Consider the following 20713-nt stretch of genomic DNA (forward strand, 5'->3'; position numbering starts at 1 on the left):
TGCTTATTCTACTATGGCTTTTAAATCTAATATTTATAAAGACATTTCTCTCCTGTGCATAAGGAAGAATACTCACACCAAACAGTAGTGGCATGCCAAACTCAAGAGCTCAAGCCTTGAAAGCTTACATGCTAATGGGTTATTTAGTTTTCAAAATCTTAATAACAATTGGCAATAAAGCTTGTTAATATTCCTTTTGTTCTGGAGCTATTGTGTTGATTTTGAAGTCCCATTTGTTCTAAAATGATTGAAGTCGAGATCTCCACCTAGTGGATTTATAGGATTTTACAGATTTTACAGAAATGACCTACTACATCTGGAAATCCTTAAATTTTTCTCTTAAAGAAACAACAGTTTTTAAAGACTTCTACTTAGGATCTAGCATAATTGTCAATAGAACAGTCGCAAATGGTTGAAATATGCCAATATGCATATCAGCTAGACTACAGTTAACAAACAAAGCTCAATTTTTATTTTCATACCATAATTAGGAAAACAGATCAGGCACAAGTATGAATGTATAATCATCTATGTCGAAAGAAATATTGTAATACCACTAATTGAGATGTGTATAGTAATTTCCATAAAATAATCATCAAGTGTAAATCTGCTCAAGTACTTTTTCTTATTTAATCTTTCATTTGCTTAAGGCTTTTTTTTTAATGTTTGTTTTCTTTTCCAGGATGAGGCACAACTCCTCTTTCCCATTTTCCCATTCCTTAGAGAAGCAAACTCAATTAATTGTGTCAAACATATCTCGTGGCTCTTTGATTTTTGCATTATATTCAACTGTGTACTTTTATCTTATTGATAACAAAGAGTTAGTGAAGATTTTTCCTCCAAAATACTGCATTTGAAATGCATGCAAAGGCTAGGGAGTGTCTGTGTGTCCTTTTGAAGAAAGCTAAAGTAGAAAAGGATTATTATTTGAGTTATTTTTTTCACTTTGTTCTGCCTCTAAAGGTGATGAATTAACGTATTCAGCAGAGGGTGGACACAATGTAGGTTTAGGAGCAGAGCTTTCAGCTTCATTTATTCTTCTAAGAATTAGAGACACCTTATTTTCTGCCTCAAAACTAATGTCTTTTAACTCTGGTAATGTCTCCCCTGTCATTGCACCTTCTTTATGTGCACTGTTATCTTTATCTGTTTGAAAATCTTGAACTTCTCTCAAATCATGCATCTTACTGTTAATTTTAAGATCTGTTTCACTACAAGGTAGTCTATTTTTGGTTTCATGGGAACTTGTCATTCTCAAATCCTTAGCTGTAATAGTCGCCTCAACAGAGTTTGAATCATATAATATATGTTTTTCACTTTTTCCATTTTCCCAAGTTTGTTGCTTTTCTTTTGTGGTGCCATTTAAGGTCATCTGTGTGGTCCTAATTAACATACTAGAATTTGCCTTGCTTTCATCGAACATTTTTTTCTCTTCTTTCCCTACTATTTTTATCTGCAGTGCTTCAGTGCCATCATCTCTGGGCAATGCATTTGTGCTGTCAATTCCTTTTTCACTACTATTGGTTAGAGGCCAGATGGCTTGAGTACTAAGAGAGGTACTGATATCCTTGGGAAGCTCTCTTTTATTTTGGTATGGAATAGAATTTGTCTTCATAAATGTAAAGTTGCCCTTGGATTGTGTTCGGGAAATAGGAGAGGAATCATAAGTTTCTGTTTTAGGAAGTTTCTTTTCTACATCATTTCCCTCACCCATAACACAAATTTCCACAATTGGATGTGATATTTTGGGTTCTGTCATTAACGTTTTTTCTTCGTTTCCAAGTTGTTCGTGACTTGAGAGTTGCTCTGCATGTTGTAAGGTTTGATTTTGATCTAAAGTATGTTCCTTGTAGGTTTCAGTCCTGTGGATTTGATTCCCCAGGGACAAAGAAAACTGATTTAGCTCACTAGTCTTTGATTTGTCCTGCTCCATGTTTTCAGTGGATTCTGTCACCCCTTGGTCAGTAGCCCCCTTAAAATGGTGGGATGGTAAAATATCCCTTCCTATGTTTTCCAAAGTCGCTGGTAAATAACAAGGAATGCCCAGTGCAAGGCGAGCTGCACCTCCCACTTGCTCAGTCGAGACGGGGGAGTGTGACTGCCTGTGTTCAGTCACAGTGGGTGTTGGCTGACGCAATGTTGATGGGTTTCCATCAGGAATATGACCCGTAGGGTGACAGTTGCCTTCCATAGAGCTCTGGTTGGCCACTGACAAGTTGTCAGCACTGAAGAGAGGAGCCTTTTTAATGTTTTTTCTGTAATATGGGGTCTGCTTTGGGGCATGTTTGAGAGGCAGCCGTTTTGCAGTGAATCTAACATAGTTGTTACTCTCTGACTGTTGGTGAAAATCTGCAGAGGACACAAGGTTTATTTTGGCTTCTTTCTCAGAAACTTTGGAGAATTTATTAGAAGGTGACAACACTTGTCTGCGTTTCTTTGGGAATTCTGGCAAGGATTTTTCTGGATGGACTCTAACTTTTCTAAAAGGATTTAAATTTAATTTTATCCTTAAATTTTGTCCTTTAATTTTCCCTTTGAAGTCAGATTGATTGGTTCTCTTCTTTTGCAGAATTTGTGGATCAGTAAGCCATTTTCCTCCTTTGTTTCTCTCCTGAGGATTGCTACATTTTTTGAGATCCAAGTTGGTCAGGTGGTTACTTTGATTTTTCTGTTCTTTCCAATGGCTTGATGTTTTGGATGACATCACCAAACTATTTTTTTCTACTAAATCAGGATGATGGAAGCTAACCCTCTTAGGGGAATATGTTTTCTTGATTTTTGTTGATAACCCCAATAACTCCATGTTGTCCTTACTCATCAGGAATTTTTCTATTGCTCTGTTAATTTGGATTTGCTCTTTCTTGGGCTTCGAAAGTTCTCGACGACTTGGCTTCCTTTCTTTCACATAATCTTGAAATTGATCACAGGGCACATATTTACAGATAAGACAACTGTTTGGCTGCAAATACCCAGGCCTGCTTCGTGTTAACAGCCCACAAGGATCATCATATTTTGATCTATGTTTTTGTAAGGTTTTTTGTACAGAGTGTTCCTCAGGCTCACAAGGCTTGGATGATGAGCCTGTAATAAAATGTCTCAGCCTGTGTGGTTGTAAGCCATTGTGTCCTTTTTCTATTGGAGGCTGCCATGATTCATTTGTTAAATGCTCTTCAAGACTTTCTCTTGCCAAGGCTGAAGCGGATGTTGCATATCTTCTACTAAATGTGTCACTGCTGATATCTGCTGAACAATAAATGCAGGAATTTAGCACTGAGCAGAGTTTTATTACCCCAACCAAACAGACGCTTAGAAGCCTTATGAGAGGTGCAAAAAGGACTCCTCTGATTATGGCAATTCTTGAAAATTTCCTGATTTTTAACCAAATCCTCAAGGGACATTGGGCAGTTTGGTGTGTTTGCAATGGCACTCTTTATGGCCACATTTTAATCAGTTGTGATGCTGATGTAAAAGTTGTGGAATTAGAAATTAAAATATTCATAGTTGTAAATCTTTAGATTAGTTGTCCATTAGGTTAGCTTTAAATATGAATAATATCTAAATTCCTTCCAAGTGGCTATAGTAATTTTTTTCTCAATTCATTTACCACTTGGGACTAAATATTAGGAAGAACATAATAAAATATTGAGTAATATATAGGTTTCAAGCAGATAATAACCTCAACAATAACAGAGAAATACTTGTGATGTTACTGGTTCCAATAAGGCAGAGTCTGTATCTGGTTTACTTGGCATCACTTAATATTCATTAAATATTTGTTAAATGAATATGTGGTTTGGACTATGGCCTGGTCTGTGTTGAAAGAATCTGCCTGAGACTCTTAAATGGTACATGTTAATACAATATTTATTAATGATACATGTTAAATAATATTAATGACAAAAATATTAGTATTAATTAATTGAGCATAAGAGGTAGGCATTGTGTTAAATATTGTACATTCATTTTTTCATTTAAGAGACCTGATCCCTTGGACAAGTCCTATTTTCCTAGCACATTTACAGAGGAAGAAACAAGTTTAGAGAGCTTGCATGTTTTCTCCCAGTTACATGTCAACTAAATGATATGGCAGAATTTGACCCAGGTCTGTCTGATACTAAACCGTATCCTCTTCCACAATGCATATTAAGTTTAAAATTACATCTTACCAGTGTACTTTTTCTTGTTTTGTGAAATTGGTTTATCCAAAGGAAGAAAGAAGTATTCCTTTCAGTGATAGAAAGAAAGAGGTGAAATAAGCCCCAACTTGCATCCAGTTCTAATCTAAGATCTAACTTCAACTCTCTGAGTAACCTTGAAGAAGCCATTTACTCGCTGGATATCAGAAGATTAGACTAGTGGGAACTTTATGTGGGTATAAAATTCTTCCAGGGAAAGAACTGCTAGCCTTTAACATATTCTAAGAGAGTTCTGTGGCCCAAAGATAAATATTAAAAGCTATTGGACTAGATCACCTCTAAAATCTCCTCTACCCCTGACATACTGTAATTCTATATTTCCGAGTTAGAAGCCCTAATTAGAGTGATATTGCCTCTTACAGACTTCTATTCTGGAGCAGGTGTGGTCTTGAACGTTTTCTCTCCAATAACTGTCCTTTCCAGCTTCAGTTCAATGCCTGGCATGTAGCAAAATTTCAAGTCTTTCTTAAAAGTAATTGTATTGATTTGACAAACCAGCATTTGTGTGAAACAAGAGACTGGGTTTTAAATGGTTAAGAGGCCACTTTCCCTTTAGTATAGGAGTTTCCCACAGAGAAGTGAAGGCTCTGGACAAAGCTAAAATGAAACATCTACCTAAGGTATGATTCTATTGAAAGGCTAAGTGCTTATTGCTTTATAAAATAAAACCTATCTGATCGGGTTTCTATGGCAGATGTTTTCTTCCTTAGCCATTCCTCTTTTCAGTCAAATCATCAGGCCCCCGAAACTGGTAAGATCTGAAGTCTGGGGGATGCAATGGCATAAACTCACATCCTGCTTTATACCACATATGGAATAACATACAGTTTCGTTCTTTTCCAATTGTCCCCAAATCCATCCTTAGGGCCAGATCCCCATGGTAAGAATTTCTTGGTGCAGCACCTCTGTCATTCATATTCTGAGAGGAAGTTCTGCCTGTTGTAAACCAATTCAAATAAATGACAGGAACCTCTTGACAGAGCAGCTGTCAAAGGTTTCACTGTTGAGCCTGAGAGCATTGCCTTACTATTCAGGGAGAAAAAGGAAGACATTTAATTCATTGCCTCCACCTAAATATTGACATCGCCCATGTACCGTGGGTAGATGTCACAGCCAGATTCACTCGGCTCCCAACATGGGACAATGAATTAAGTCCTGACTTTCCCTGAACTGGGAAGTTATCATCCCTGACAGATCAGCAAGCAAAGTATGTGTCTTGACATCATTCCTGAAATGAATCACTAGCATTAGAAGGCCGATTCTTCTAACATGTCATGCTCTGGGAAGGTTGCTTACTGTAGAACTAGCATTAGACTCGAAGGATGTTGGAATAGAAGCCAATACTCAGCCTCCTATAAATCTTAAGAGCACCGTTGCTATTTAAAAGGCTTCTTAAAAACAAACAAACCAAAAAAACACATTGTTAGGTGTCGGGTCACAAAATTCACTTGCCGATGGGCACAAGGTGTACTCTCAGCTCCTGAGGTTGGGAAGTGTTCATCTACACCCCACTCCATACGCACAGATACATGTCCATTATCTTTAGGAGAGGAATAGGCTGGTGCCACGATGATTTTTATGGCATTTCTCTTTTGAGGAAATCAAAGGAGGCTACCCTTTCAGAGGGATTTAAACAGAGTGGGATTTTCTAAAACAAGACAACTCACCTATTGTTCTTGTTACATGCTGTGGCAGAGTTTGAGGTTGGATCTCCCCAGGCTCACGATTCCTCAGCTTTTCAACTCTCTTTGGACAATATCTTGTAGGTAAGCTGGCTTCATTAAAAGCTGCCATATTCCCAGGAGGCTCTGAACATCCTGACTGCAGCAGTCTGCCACCAAAGGAGAAGAAAGTACTGTCTGCCCCATGGCCCTTCCCTTTCAGGTTAAGGGCTGTGGACTCAGAGGCCAGTACTGCTTGATGGCTGTTTTCCTGTAAGAGCGGCATTTCCTTTCTGGACCCCACAATGGACATGACCTTTATCTCGTTTTCCTGGGTTAAGTGGCAGTTACAGCATCCCTCAGCGTGGTAATTTCTTGCCTCATGATCACGCAGGGATTCATCGAAGGTTCTGCAAGGAAGGTTTTCTGTGTGTTCATTTGCTTTGCCTTGTTGGAGTTTCCAGTTAAATACAACTAAACCCAGGCAAGTGAGACCAACAGCTCCTGTGACAAATAGAGAGACTATTAAAAGATAACATCATAGGAAGAAACATATAAATCATCAAATGTGAAATCCACAAATATCAAGGTTAATGGCTTAAAGGGTGTCAAAATGGGTGGGAAATCTATCACCATTTGGAAAAATATTAGTCCAGACAGAGGATATTTAATCGACATTGTTCTGTTTTCCAATTTGGATCTTTCTTTGTATTGATTAAAAATTATAAGAAACAATACCATCTGGAATGTGTTTGACAGAAAAAGGGGTTTTTTTTCATGGACTGAAATTCATTCAAGATAAAATAATTCCTGCATTAAAATTCCTTTTCTGCTTATGGGAAATGAAACTTCCTATTTCTTAATCCCATAGTCAATAAAAGTAGACCACATTTAGCATTATACCCTGAAATTCTCATGTATAATAACCTCCTCCACCCAAAGAAAAGAAGATTCTACAAGCTATTGCCATATTTTAATCACCTCTAAAGATTCATCCGCTATCTCAGAATACATCATTGGCTTCTATTAGCATAAAGGTCAAACTACTTGGCATTCAAGACTCAGTATATTCTTGCCATAACCTTCTTTCCTAGCCTCATTTTTTATCATTTCCCACATTCAAACACTATGTTTCAAACTCTTCAATTCATTAGTCTTAAAATGTACTTCTAAGCCTTTGTATATTCTCTATGATGCTTCTAATACTTTCTCCTATCTCTGCTTATTTGAATTTCATTTATCCCTTAAAATCTAAGTCTTTTGCTATTTTTTTCCCATCTTGCAAAGATCACTCCCTTCTTTGAACTACCACAATAAAATTATTGACATCTAATCTCAGAATTCCTGGTACAGTCAATTCATGTTCTCTATAGGCTAGCTTATCCTCTAAATAACATTGTAAACGGCAGTGTTTCTCAAACTCAAGTGCAGAGTCTAACCTGTTTCTACCTCACTGTTTCTCATCTTGACAAATGGCATCCTCAACCACATAGATGTTCATACCAAAGTCTCTGAGTTACACCCAACTCTCTCTCTGACACAGTGATTTCCTTTTTTCTTGGCACTTATAACAGTATAAAATTATTGTGTTCACTTATTCATTTGCTTGTTCACTATCTGTCCTCCCCTGCTAGAATTAAGCACTATGAGGAAATGGATCTTTTCAGTCTTATTTGATATTGTATCTCCAGTGCTCTCAACACTGGCACAGAGGAGGCATACCAGAATTGTTTATTGAATATTCTTAAATAAACAGAAGGAATTCTGTTTATGAATCCTAATAATGAAAAGCACTGAGTGGTCTCATCTTAAAAATCTCCAAAATGATGATCAGGAAGACATGGTGTCAGTATAGACTGAGTTTGGATTTCTGCATTCAGAGTCCAGCTTTACCTATAACTTGCTGTGTGACCCTGGGCAAGTCAGTTGCCCTGGAAAACTCAGTTCCCTGACTCTGGAGATGAGGACACTGAATAAGATGATACCAGTGTTCTAGACTCCTTGATTGCACTATGCCTAGTTCTCTCCACTGCAGACAACTTTAATGAAAATGTGATGATATTTTTTAAACTTGAAAGAAAAGAGAAGGGGTCAGGGATAGTTGTTTCATTTTTTTCTGTTAAAGATGAAGATTAACCAAATAGAATAGCAGTTTCTGGCAAAATCTGCCAACCTTTTTGTAGCTTACCAGATCGTAACGTTTTAAGCCCCATTTTTATTTCTTTGACAACAATACACTCTTGGAAAGTGCTACAACATATTGAAATTATGAAATCTCTATTAAAAACACCATGTTAAAAAAAAAAAAACCATGTTTTTTAAAAGTAGTGGCAAAAGTTAGATCAGAACATTTTAATTGCCAAATCCTAGAGTCTGGGTTTTTCCAAAGGTTTTGGTTTTTAAATGTTAAAAACATGAAAATAATAAAATTTTAGAAACATCTCTGTATCTCTTACATGGAGTAAGAAAACTCAGGATTCAAAGCTCTGTTCTGATACTTTTCTTGGGAACATTTTCTAACCTCTCTGAGCCTTATTTTTCCTCCTCTATCAAACAGGAATAATTAATACCACTCAGAGGTCAAGTGAGATAATATATGCGACATGTTTAATACAGTATTTTGATATAGTAAGATTCAGTGAATCGTCATTGTTATATGTTATTGTGGTTGTAATTGCTGCTGCTGCTTTTTAGGCTTGGTATTGTCCTATTAGATCCTAAAAGCCTCAGCTGTTAGGAAAAAAAATCCAAAACAAATCATTAAGAGAATACTATTATGGCTGATGCAGTTACTAAACCAAATAATAAAGGAAAGAAAGACCTAAATTTTCTTAAATGCATGAATCAGCCACTGAAATGAGAGTAGGCGTAATCTGATTATGGGATAGAGTTTCTCAGTAAATTGTGTCCAAACCACGAGGAACCACTGACTCTCCCGCTATTGATGCTAGAGCTATGTCTGTGTCACATTACCACTCAGGTATGGTCACTTTCTATTACTGCAGAGAGCAAAAACAGCAGATTAAGCTCGTAGGTAGGCTGAACCTACTATCAAGAAGATGGCTGAATTTTCATTGCCATGGGCATTGTTGCAATTTTTAAAAAGTATTCTAAGAATATTTCTGAGTTAGAAAGACAACAAAAATGCAAAATTAATGATAAAAATCTCATTGAAGAATTGGAAATGTTAGAGCTTCATGAAAGCTTTCTCTTTTTATCCTCCAGTTCACAGAATAGGAAGTGTCAAGAGGTTAGGTGCCAATTAGCCACTTATCAGTTTTAAATTCACCAAATATGATTTTACATATTACTTGGAATTGTGATGATTTATCTATAGCCAAAGAAGACAATAGAATCAGAGGCCAAATTTTAGTTCTAAGTCTTTTTCCCACAATCTAGAGGGATAGATTATTGACCACACTTTCACTTCAGGAGGAGTAGCACCTTCGAAGGAGTAAATCGGTATCAAAAGTCAGAGCTGTTTTAAAGAGGAATCTCACTTAAAAACAACATCAAAACAACACAAAAACAACACAAAAAAACACAACAACACACAAAAAACCATTACATTTTTATGGTAATTTCACACGCAATAACTTAACATGCATGTAATAATATTCATAATTTATCAACATGTTAAGCTTCCTATCATTTTGACAAAGCCTTTGGAACCTTCCAGAATTTTTATCTATTTCTACACTAATGCAGAGTTGCTAACTTGGCAAAATCTTCTCTAAAACTAGACATAAAAGATACCTATAACATACTAAGTATTCTAAGAAACACATTTAAGGAGAAACTCTGTTGCTCTAGTGCTTTTGTCTTTTGTGGGAAATTATTTCTTAGCACGTAAAATTACTGTCATGGTTACACATTTTCTAAAACAATTTATCTTCCTGAGAGAATTCCAATTCACTTCCAAGTGAATTTGATTACTGCTGGTGGTAGTTTCACTGTCTAGACCTGACACTGGTCTCCATCTATCCTGATTAAAAGGAGCTAAAAATCTGATGTTCAAGTGATTCACTGGAAACCTGCTATGGAATAATTATTTATGGCACATATTCAAAGTATATCAGTTCAGTCCTGAATGCCATTTGCAAGCCTCTGGTCCTCCAGTGTTGGGGAACCCCCCACAAACACACACATCCCCACACACACACACTTCTCATCACCATGGCTACCCACAGGTACAAAGGATTTCACCATGCACTGAAAGCATACAAACATCTAGATATCTTGACAAATCTCAGGCATATTTGGTCTTTGACTAATGCCACAAAGCATCACATTAGATCATTCATCCAGTGAGTTGTAATGATAGCTGATGCATAGTTTAAAAAATTTTTAAACTACCATAGAAAATTTAAAGGATTGGATAGTATCCTCTCCTTAGTCAGTTGGGGGGTGGGGTAATGCTCCAAGTTTATAAACAAGTTAGACAAACAGAAATCTTAAAAGAATTCAAAACCCCCAAATAGAAGAAAACCAAGGCTCATAGCAGATTAATCACTTGCCCAAGTCACACAGCAAGTAAGAGCAGAGCCAGGTTTCAAACCTGGATAATCTAACTGCGGAGCTCATGCTTGTATAAGCTGTATATATGCTCTTGTATAAGCTTATAGAGCTTGTATAAGCTCTATAGTACTTATACAAGCACTATAGAGCAGGATGCACCTGGTTGTCATAATAGCATCTCCCCCTGCACTTGGTAAAGCCCACTGATTCTCACTCCACCACAGAGAAGCACACCAATGGGAGTGCCTTGAGGAAATAGACTATGTTTCATCACTTTTTTAACCCCTATCTCCCAGCATCTTAATGAATGTACCAGTACTGAAATATAGACTATTCCCTCATTACAGACAAGAAAACTGAAGTCTGAATAGCAGGTTAATGTACTCAAGATCACAGTGCTAGTTATACCAGGACTAGAGCTCTTGAATTCTGGTTCAAGACCCTTTCCTCTATGTTAGACAACTTCTTTGCAACAGGTAGTTTTTTCAACCTATGCCAAATCAACTAACATCCTCCCACACTACTGACAACCTCTCCCTTCCACAAGCCCTGGAAACGTTCCCCAGTTGCCTGAGAAAGGCATCATTTAGTGTACTTCAAGAATATGGAGGAAAGCTGGGCACACTTCTCCCTGTCATACCTGCAAAGCCAAGGACAGTCAGCAGGGCCACATCCTGCCCTGGGAAGAGGGGACTTCTGTCTTTTAGAGCCAGAGTGAGGTTGGCAGCCTTGGAATTGCAGTTAGTCTCAGACAGCCTTAGCACACTCTTTGCAGTGGCCACAGCCATGGTGGATGGCTGACAATTTAGGTCCTTGGCATTTCTGTGCGTGTGAGCAGAAGACTTTACGTAGTTTCTTAAGAACCAGGCAAGGGGGTAGAGATCACAAGTGCAGCTCCACTGGTTCTTATCTAAGCTCAGAAGGATTAACTGCTTCAGTGGAGTAAAAACACCGGGCAGGACTACTTCCTGTAGTCGAGGCAGCGGCCGGAAGGCATCTTTCCCAATGTAGGAAATACAACTGTTAGATAAATCCAGATGCCTGCGACTGTGGAGATCTGTGCCTCCGAAAGAACTGTCTGTCAGTTTAGTGACCTGATTCCCATCCAGCTGTAGCCGGGTCAGGCCCCTGGTGTTTCGGAACCAAGACCCTTGCGGGGCGCGGAGAGCGTTATTGCTAAGCGGCAGCACCTGCAGACTGCGAAGCTTGCTGAAGCTGTGATCGGTAAGCGAAGAGCTGGATATTTGGTTGTGCTCCAGCAACGACGTCCGCAACTTTGAAAGGGTGTGCAGGGCGTCTTCCCGAACATCCTCGATGCCATTTCTGCTCGAGGAGAGCAGAGCAAGATTAAACAAGAGGGACAGATTTGTGCTCTCTATAGAGGAGAGATATCCATCAGTGATGATTAAAACCCTCGTGGTCACAGGGGCTGCTGTGGAGAAGAAAAGCACAGACTAGAAGCGAGTATACACACGTGGGAGGGGAACACAGTGGAGAGCAGAGATAATCAATACCCTCTGAGTACAATCCTATCACCTGGGTAAGAACAACAAACAAAAAGAAAATGATTCTCTGATTTCTCAGTTTAAGGGGAAGGTGGCTCTTTTCAGAATGATGGATTTTTATATTCTTTGTTACCATGACATGTTTATTTGAGAAACACAAACCCATCTGTTCCTTTAGATGTTAAATTTAATTCATTGTTTTGGATTATCATCATTGATGTTTTTTTGAAAGTGGCTTTTCAGGCTTTCTCTCTGTGAGGCTGTGTACTGACCTGCTCCAGCCCTGCTGGCCCAAGACAGAGTCACTCAACAGCCGAGCCTGTATCTGAGCTTCCTAACCAGTTTTCCACAAGCAATGTATATTTATGCTGTGAAGCCAATCATCTTTTCTCTCAAACATAAAGGTGTGGATTGGGGTGGCAGAAGTGAGAAGGACCGTTGGTTTCTGCTTTTTAGCTCCAGGCTAAAAGTTGGCAACTTGGTAAGGATCTATGTTCTCTCCAGACAACCTGAGGATCTGTCAGTGGGGTTCTCATTAAAGTCTGGGCCATCTTGGCCTCCTGTCTAATATCTGTTCCCACCAATGAAGTCCATCATGTAATGACAGGTGGTACTCAGGGCTTCCAACTGTTAAATCCCTTCACCATAATCACCCTAGAGCTATCACTGCTCTGTCATTAGAAATCAAAGCGTTTTAACTCGATAAAGATGTATTATAATCAGGAGTTATTGTAACACATCTTTATCATGCTAAAATTGTTTTGACTGCAAATGACAGTGTCATAAGGATGGAAGAGTCCATTGTCCCTGGGAGGTCTACAGGTGATATTAGAACAATCAACCATGGGGGAAGCAAATCACAATTCCCTTATGAAATTCAGACTACATCACTGAAACAAAGAGATTTAAAAAAATGTAAAAGACAAAGGATTTCCACAGTGCCTTCTTTTGGAAGAATTGCTCCCATCTCCATAGCACGAGTCATGGGGCTTTTGTTTAGGGGTGTTATTTTTTTAGTATTTATTTTTAGTATTTATTACTGATTATTTGAATTCTATTAATTCTAACCAGTTTGGCATTTTGTTCCTTTCATCATTGTTTTTCATGTGGGCTGAGGGAGTTTTGTTTTTAAGGATCCTCAGTCCTCTAGAGATTTCTGACTCTGAGGGAGCAAGCTATTGTTTCTGTCAATTACTTCTTGTCTAGGACCAGACAGGCTCCACTTGCAAATCATCCATTTAAGTCTCTGTGTTTATGAAATCTAACTTCACAAATGTGACACTTTGTAAATGAGAAGGAATATATAGAGGTGTAGCAATGTAGATGAGTGATATTTGTTTCTTACAAACAGCTATCTCTGATCAAAATTTAAAAATGTAGTGAAGTCAGATCTATTTGAGAGGATGGGAGTTTAGTGTTTGTTAAGTGTTTTCTATACAGATCGGAGACGGTATACAGCGAACTAGCCTTGAAACTCTTTCCTGTCAGGAATGACAATGCCATCTACCTCTTAATTCTCATGGGGTCATAGGATTTTAGAAATGAAAGAACTCATTTTCTTCCACTCAATCTTAGATTTGTTTCTGAAATTTTTCCATTGGCATGGTTTATAGCTTGTTTATCTCTTCTTGGATATCAGGATGTAAATCACATTCTCCTCAAATTTGTTAATAAGGTGTCTTATTAAATTGTTGACTTAAGCAAGCAATATGTAATGAATACAGGCAGTGTATCTTGTTAGCATTTCTACAGCTCATTTACTACCAATAAAAAAAGACTACACTTTCAAAATTAGATGCACTTTGATAATAATCTGTTTTGCTGGTACATCACTTAATCTTACTAATGCTGAACAATTGCACTTCAGGTTCCTGATTCATTGATATTTCTTCCAGCCTGTGGTAGGTTTCAAATCTGCACAGAGTGTGGACAAAATATAATTAAAGTGATCATTTTTTTTCTTTTATTAAAAAAAGTATGTAACAATAAAATGGTGGTATTCTTTTATAAGAGCAAAATACCTCAGTTACCTCTGAAGGTCTTAAAGTAGTTTTGGTTAAGACCACCAGGGACGAACAGGAAAATAAAATAATATTATCAATCTTTAGTCACTAAAGAAAGCTTGCTCTTTAAAAGTTTACCTCTTTCAGACTGAGCCGAGAGATCAGTCAGTACAAAGAAAGGCATAGCAATGAATTTGTCAGGTACACTGAACACTGCTTTTTAGAGTTACTGGTTTTATTACCTACTATATAGGTTATCTGGTGACAGAGGGTTACATCCTTGGTGCACACCATACATGATGCAGGGCAGGCTGCCACCAACTGCAGCATAATAGCAAAGAGATGAGCCATCCACCTGAAAGGAAAGTAGAGAGCAATGCACGTCATAATGTTGGCATTTATTATCCAGGGATTTCAGTATATTCAGCTCATGAGGCATTTTGGTGATTTCTGCTTTTCAGTGGGCACTTTGGCTTCTCACATGATGCTAGATAAATGGCTGAAATCCTTAATTTGAATAGAATTTAAACTGAGCCGTTATAAGGAGCAAGGATATAGTGTGCAGCACAGAAAAATATGGCCATGATTTGTAATAACTTAAAATGGAGTAAAATCTATAAAAATATTGAATCACTATGTTGTACACCTAAAACTAATATAATATTTTAAATCAACTATGCTTCAACAAATATATATGTATACCCACAATAAACAGAAACACAAACTGAACTGTTAAAGCATTTGACCATAAATTCAGAGAACTCACATCCAAGGCACAGCCATTAATATAGATTATTAAAAAATTAAGTTACTTTTTAAAACACTTGATAGTTTGTTGAGCTTTTGCAAATACATTACCTTATTTAATTCTTTTAATTTGGCAATTCAATTTGAAGCTGAGAAAACTGAAGTTCAGAATGGTTAATAAACCATCCAAAGTCACATAGCTATTAGGTATTTAACACCAAGTCTTTTAACTCCAAATCCAGTGTTCTTTCTAGTATGCAGAACATAATCTCAGGCACTGAAACATATATTTATAATGAAATTATTCTTCACAGATATAGATGCCACAGATAGAGAGGGAGAATGAAGGAGCATAAAGATCACAAGCTCTACCTAGCTTTGAATTCAGCTCTCCTATTTACTGACTGTACTATCTTAGATAAATTATTTAATTTTTCTTATTTTTTCCTTTTCATGTTTAAAATAGAAATAATAAATGCCTACATTACAGAGCATTATGAGTTAGATAAAATGTTCTAAGTGTTTAGTAAGTATCATAGTTTTACCATTATTTCAGCTCTCCAATGAAATATTAACACCGTTTTGGATTTAATGTTCAAAAAAAGGCCATTCATTTATAATGTATTCCCTGATTGGTTTAAAAAAAAAACTTAAAGCAAATTATAATAAAAAACCTTCTACCCATACAAAAAGTTTGAAAATAAAATAAAATGTAAAAAAACATAAAACTATTAATTCTATCATTCTTTCAACAAGTATTTATTGAATTCCTTCTGTGCTCCAGGCATTGCTGAAGGCACTGGAGATAGAATAGCGAGTGATAAACTCCTGCCCTCATTGGATGGACATGCTACGAAGGGATGTAAACAATAAACAAAAAATATGAAAATATGTATTAAGTCATCTAGTGATAAGTTCTATGGAATAAGTAGGGCAAATATGGTGACAAGAAAAAACTGATAAAGTAACATTTGAACAAAGACCTGGGAAAGATGAAGGGTGCTGATCAGTCCAGGTGGGAAGAATGGTAAATGCAAAGTCCCTGAAGGCATGTGTGCTCTCAGCCTGAGGAAGTCAGCGTGGCCTGCTACACAAGAGGAAGAAGAAACCAGGAAATAGCAGGGGCAGGCTGTGCATGCCTTGGAGATGAATGCAAGAGCTTTGTTTTTTTATCCATATAAGATGAGAGTAATTGGAGGCTTTTGTGAGTGGCATTACTTCATCTGTAGCACATTTTTAAATAATTATTTTGGCTACTGTGCTCGTTACTATAGCTTTGTAATACAGTTTGAAATCAGGGAGCATGATACCTTCAGCTGTGTTCTTTCTCAATATTGCTTCAGCTTTTGGAGTCTTTTGGGTTCCATAACAGTTTTAGGATTGTTTGTTCTATTTCTGTGAAAAATGCCATTGGAATTTTGATGGAGATTACATTGAATCTGTAGATTGCCTTGGGTAGTTTCAACATTATTAATTCTTCCAATCCATGAGCATGGGACACCTTTCCATTTATTTGTGTCTTCTTCCATTTCTTTCCTCAATATTTTGTAGCTTTCAGTGTACAGGTCTTTCACCTCCTTGGTTAAATTTACTCCTAGGTATTTCATTCTTTTTGATGCAATTGTAAATGAGATTGTTTTCTTCATTTCTCTTTCTGATAGCTTGTTAATAGTGTACAGAAATACAACAAGATCTTTGTATATTGATTTTGTATCCCTGCAACTTTACTGAATCTTTTTATTAGTTCTAACAGTTTTTTGGTGGAGTCTTTAGGGTTTTCTATATCAACTCATCCACATACAGTGAGTTTTATTTCTTCCTTTCTAAGTTGGATGCCTTTTATTTCTTTTTTCTTGCCTAATTGCTATGACTAGGACTTCTAATACTATATTGAATGAGAGTGGACATCCTTGTCTTATTCCTAATCTTAATGGAAAATCTTTCAGTATTGAGTCTGATGGTAGCTGTGGATTTGCTACCATGTTGGGAACATACTTTTAATAGGCAAAGAATAGTAGCAGCAAAAGTAATTAGAAGGAAACTATCATAATACAAGCAAAAGATGATGGTTCAGACAAGGATGAGAGGTAGTCAGATTCTGTGTAATTTTTTATTATCATGATGCAATTTAATGTAACAAATTTGAGCTCAACTAAGCTATCCTGTGCAGTGGAACATGCTAGGTATACAGGAGTAAACAGGCCTTTGCTTACCCGCAAATCATGTTCTAGCTAGTGATATAGACATGTAAATAGCTAGTTGTAACACAAGAAAGAATGAAATAAATCTAAATAATAGTGAAAAATTATTTTGCGAAATCCTTGGATACTTTATAAAGGATGTGTCTTATGAGTTGGGCTTGAAGAGGACAGAGGGTTTCCACAGGCAGGAATAAGAGTTAGATAATTCAGACTGAAAAAATAGTAAGAACAATGTCCTGCATTGAGCAAAATATCTAATCTCAGTTCACTTCTTTTAGCGTACCTGGGCTGCTTAGAGTCTGCCCTATGCATATGTGGTTCAGAGGTCAGCCAGAGAATTAGGCAGAGTTTATATGCATATTCTGGGGCTCCCTCTCCCAGACCCCTTTCTTCTAGGATTTCCCCTCATTTTCTAGTGCTTACATGTGATAAGCAGGATTCTAGGATGGCTCCCAAGATTCCTTCCACTTTTTTCCAGGAATACCACCTACGTTTGAGTTTGGACAAAACCTATGAATATGATGAGATATTACTCCCATAATTATGTTTCCTCATATGGCAAGACAAAGATTATTCTGTGTAGGTATGACCTAATCAGATGAGCCCTTTAAAAGCAAAGAATATTTCTCCAGTTGGTCACAGGGGAAAAAGTTTAGAGAAACATGCCCTTGCTGGCCAGAAAGAAAGCAAATGGCTATGTTGTGAACTGCTTATAGGAGCCATGTGGCAAGGAACTATGGGCATCCTCTAGAAGCTGAGCGTTATCCCTGAACAACAGTTGGCAAGAAAACAGGGACCTGAAGGAAATGAATTCTTCCAGTACCAGTGAGCTTGGAAGAGGCCCCTGAGCCTCAGATGAGAATCACAGAGTGAACTAACACCATGATTTTAATCTGGTGAGGCCCTGAGCAAGGGACCCAGTTAACCTGTACTAGACTCTGACCCACGGAGATAATAAATGGGTTTTGATTTAAACCACTTGTGATAATTTGTTACAAAGCCATAGCTAATTCACTCTACCCTAGATGCCCTGAATTCTATCCTCGGGTTCTTCAAGCAGGCAAAACTGCAGGCTTACCGCCATCAGAATTCTAATTGCTCTCTAAGAGGCAGATGGGGCCTACTCTTAGGGAAAAGGTTGTAAAAAAAAAAAAAAAGATAAGAACCTTATCCTATGCCCTTCATTTCTTCTGTGACTCCCCTCCAAAATCTACCTGCTCCTGTTCACTCTCTGTTTCTTTCAGGTCACAGTCTTTTACATTTTATCCAGAGTTTACAGTTGTTATCTGGGGGAGGGTTGATCCAATATAAATGCAGTTTGTTCATTCAGATTCTAGATACATTTTGAAGGCAGAATGATTATGATTTGCTGGTGAATTAGAAGCAAGAGTATGACAAAGAGATAATTCAGATATTATCCTGTGGTGTTTGGAAGCAGAAAGGATAGAGTTGCCATTTACTGAAGCAGAGAAGACTATAAATGCAAGAAGTTGCATATGTGAGTTAAGAGTTCAAGAAAGAGTACTAAGCTAGATATAGATATTTGGAAGTTGTTTTTTAAAGCCACGAGACTGAATTAAATCCTCAACAAATTAAATAGAGAAGAGACCCAAAGACTGAGGCCTGGTGCAATTTAAAATTTAAAGATAAAGAGGAGAAGTGAAATCTAAAGAGAAGACTGAGAAATAGCAAGTAATAGTGAATTAAAATAATGAGAAAATAGTGACCTCAAGTCCAGTTGAAGAATGTTTCAGGGACAAAAGAATGATTATTTGCATTTAATGCTGTGCCAAGTAAGATGGATTTAGCAATGAGGAGGTAAATCTGTATCCTTGACAAGAGCAGTTTCAGCAGAGTGTTATAGGAGAAAACCTGATTGGGATGGAGGACAGATGGAAGGAGAATAAGAGTCCGCAAATTTAGGCAACTCTTTAGAGCAATTTTGGTGAACAGAGAAATGGAGTAGTAGCTTGAGGAAGAAGTAGAGTCAAGAGTTTTATTTTGTTTTTGTTTATATGTTTTTAAGATGAAAGAATTTATATGTCTGTAGGTTGATGGGATAAAACAATAGAAAGGGAACGCTGATGATGCAAAAAATAGAAGGGAGAATTATTGTCAGAGCGATGTCCTTGAGTAGATTAGCAAGGATAAGATCTAGTACACAGTGAAGGAATTGCCCTCGGATAGAATCAGGCAAAGTTCATCTGTAGAAAAGGGAGTGAAGGCAGATGATGTGAGTTTAGATATAGGTGGGTGGTTGAAGTATTAGCGGGAACTAGAGGTCTGAGGAAAGAGGAGAAGGTGCAAAACAGCCATTTAGAGAGTGAGAGAGAGTGAGCTAGGAATACAAAATAGACTCTCTAAACAGTACTGAGGGTCCACTTCAGGTTAGAGGGTCATAATTTTGAAATAAGAGCCGTCAGGATGGATTTAATCAAGACTAGGATTTTTCCAACTGTGTACAAAATTCATGATAGGGCAAGGGAGTTGAGGCTATGTGGGATGGAGTGAATATGATTGCCAGTGTAATCTAAGCTAAATCATGGAGGAAATAAGGTGACTGGATGATGGTGAAAAGATGGTAACAGGAACAAAAATTAGGGGAGACATCTGATGATAGACAAAAAGATAGAACAATAGTAGCAAAAACATGGTTTTTAAGGCTGAGTGATATATATATATATATATATATATATATATATATATATATATACACACACACACACACACACACACACACACAGGGGTTTATTGCACTATTTTCCTTTACTTCAGGGTACATTTGAAAATCTTCACAATGCAAAGCAGCATCTTCTTAAGTGGTAAGATGGTTTATGCAGTCAAAGTTGTTGGAGTCAGAGCTCCAGACAAAGTGAGCTGGGTAGAGAGGAGGTAGAGCCCCAGGGCCATCTGACGGAAACTGTGAGGATGCAGAGCACGGAGGAGTTGCAGGCATCGCTGGTAACAGGGCCTAGGGTATGAATGACCGGGGAGCTAAGTGACCAAGGGAAGGTGGAGGATAAGAGCATTGCAGAAGAGGAGATAAAGGGCCCCAGAGGTCAGGCCACCTTAATGATTATCTGCATGGATAATAAAAGCACTGAGAGTAGTGCTAGAGAGCATGACAGTGAGCCAGATGCAAAACCTTCAGAGAAAGGAGAGGGACTCTGGGGAAAAGCTTGACAAACTGGTGGCTCTTCCAGGAGAAACCATTTGGAAGTTACAATGTCAGTGAGAAAGACACAGACCCCCCCCCCCCCCGCCCCCTGCTTACCCCCAGTACCATCCCCACCCACCTAGAAGTACAGGAATATGTGAGAGAAAACAGCTTCCTCTTGAGAGAGCTCTGGGGGAAGCAGTGTCCTCAGGGGAGGGCTAGATATTAAGGGAGAAATTGTTCTACTAAGAATCTAAATTAGTTGGTTACTGTACCTGAATGTTAAATTGGGCTATCCACCTCCTGGCAGTGAAAGTTTCATAAAGGGAGAAATGATAGGTTATGTAACATGTCCTTAGGACCTGAAAAAAGAAGGCATATAATTTCTTCAAAAGAAACCAACTTTTTCTAAAATCCCGAGAATTTTTTCCTTAGATCCATAATCATTTATATATCTCTAGCAACTAGAACAAAGCTTGGAATATAATCAGAATACAAGAAATGTTTATTTGACCAAACTCATCTGACACGAAGGTTCATAGTGGACAATATCTTTAATGACAGTTTTTGAAGATTAAAAGCTCATCTTAACCCCTAAAGTAGGGCATAGTCATGAGGTTGCTATTGATCTTAGTTTTGAATCTGAGACGGTATTTTCAAAAATAAAGCTAATTATAAAATCAACTGTAGCAGTTCTTTCCCTACAGACACATTGAACAGTGTAT

General features: G+C 37.6%; 2 protein-coding genes across 2 annotated transcripts in view; one reads left to right on the top strand and one right to left on the bottom strand.

Annotated features, from left to right (window-relative positions):
- The window catches only part of TNNI3K (TNNI3 interacting kinase), a 312769-nt gene that overhangs the window by 233074 nt on the left and 58982 nt on the right, over positions 1-20713 (top strand). The window lies entirely within an intron of this gene.
- Positions 905-14213, bottom strand: LRRC53 (leucine rich repeat containing 53). Its single transcript, XM_067715947.1, has 4 exons — positions 14126-14213; positions 11016-11807; positions 5864-6361; positions 905-3240 (listed from the first exon to the last, which is right to left on the bottom strand). Exons 1-4 carry the CDS (start codon positions 14211-14213, stop codon positions 905-907), a joined length of 3714 nt encoding a protein of 1237 aa, XP_067572048.1.

The sequence above is a fragment of the Pseudorca crassidens genome, chromosome 2, assembly GCF_039906515.1.
Source record: "Pseudorca crassidens isolate mPseCra1 chromosome 2, mPseCra1.hap1, whole genome shotgun sequence".
Taxonomy (NCBI): domain Eukaryota; kingdom Metazoa; phylum Chordata; class Mammalia; order Artiodactyla; family Delphinidae; genus Pseudorca; species Pseudorca crassidens.

Coding starts and splice junctions, on each gene's coding strand:
- LRRC53 (XM_067715947.1), bottom strand. CDS start 14,213: ATGCTGCAGTTGGTGGCAGCCTGCCCTGCATCATGTATGGTGTGCACC. Junction 11,808..14,125: donor CCAGATAACCTATATAGTAG/GTAATAAAACCA, acceptor TCTTCTCCACAG/CAGCCCCTGTGACCACGAGG. Junction 3,241..5,863: donor GCATGTAACAAGAACAATAG/GTGAGTTGTCTT, acceptor ATTGTTCAGCAG/ATATCAGCAGTGACACATTT.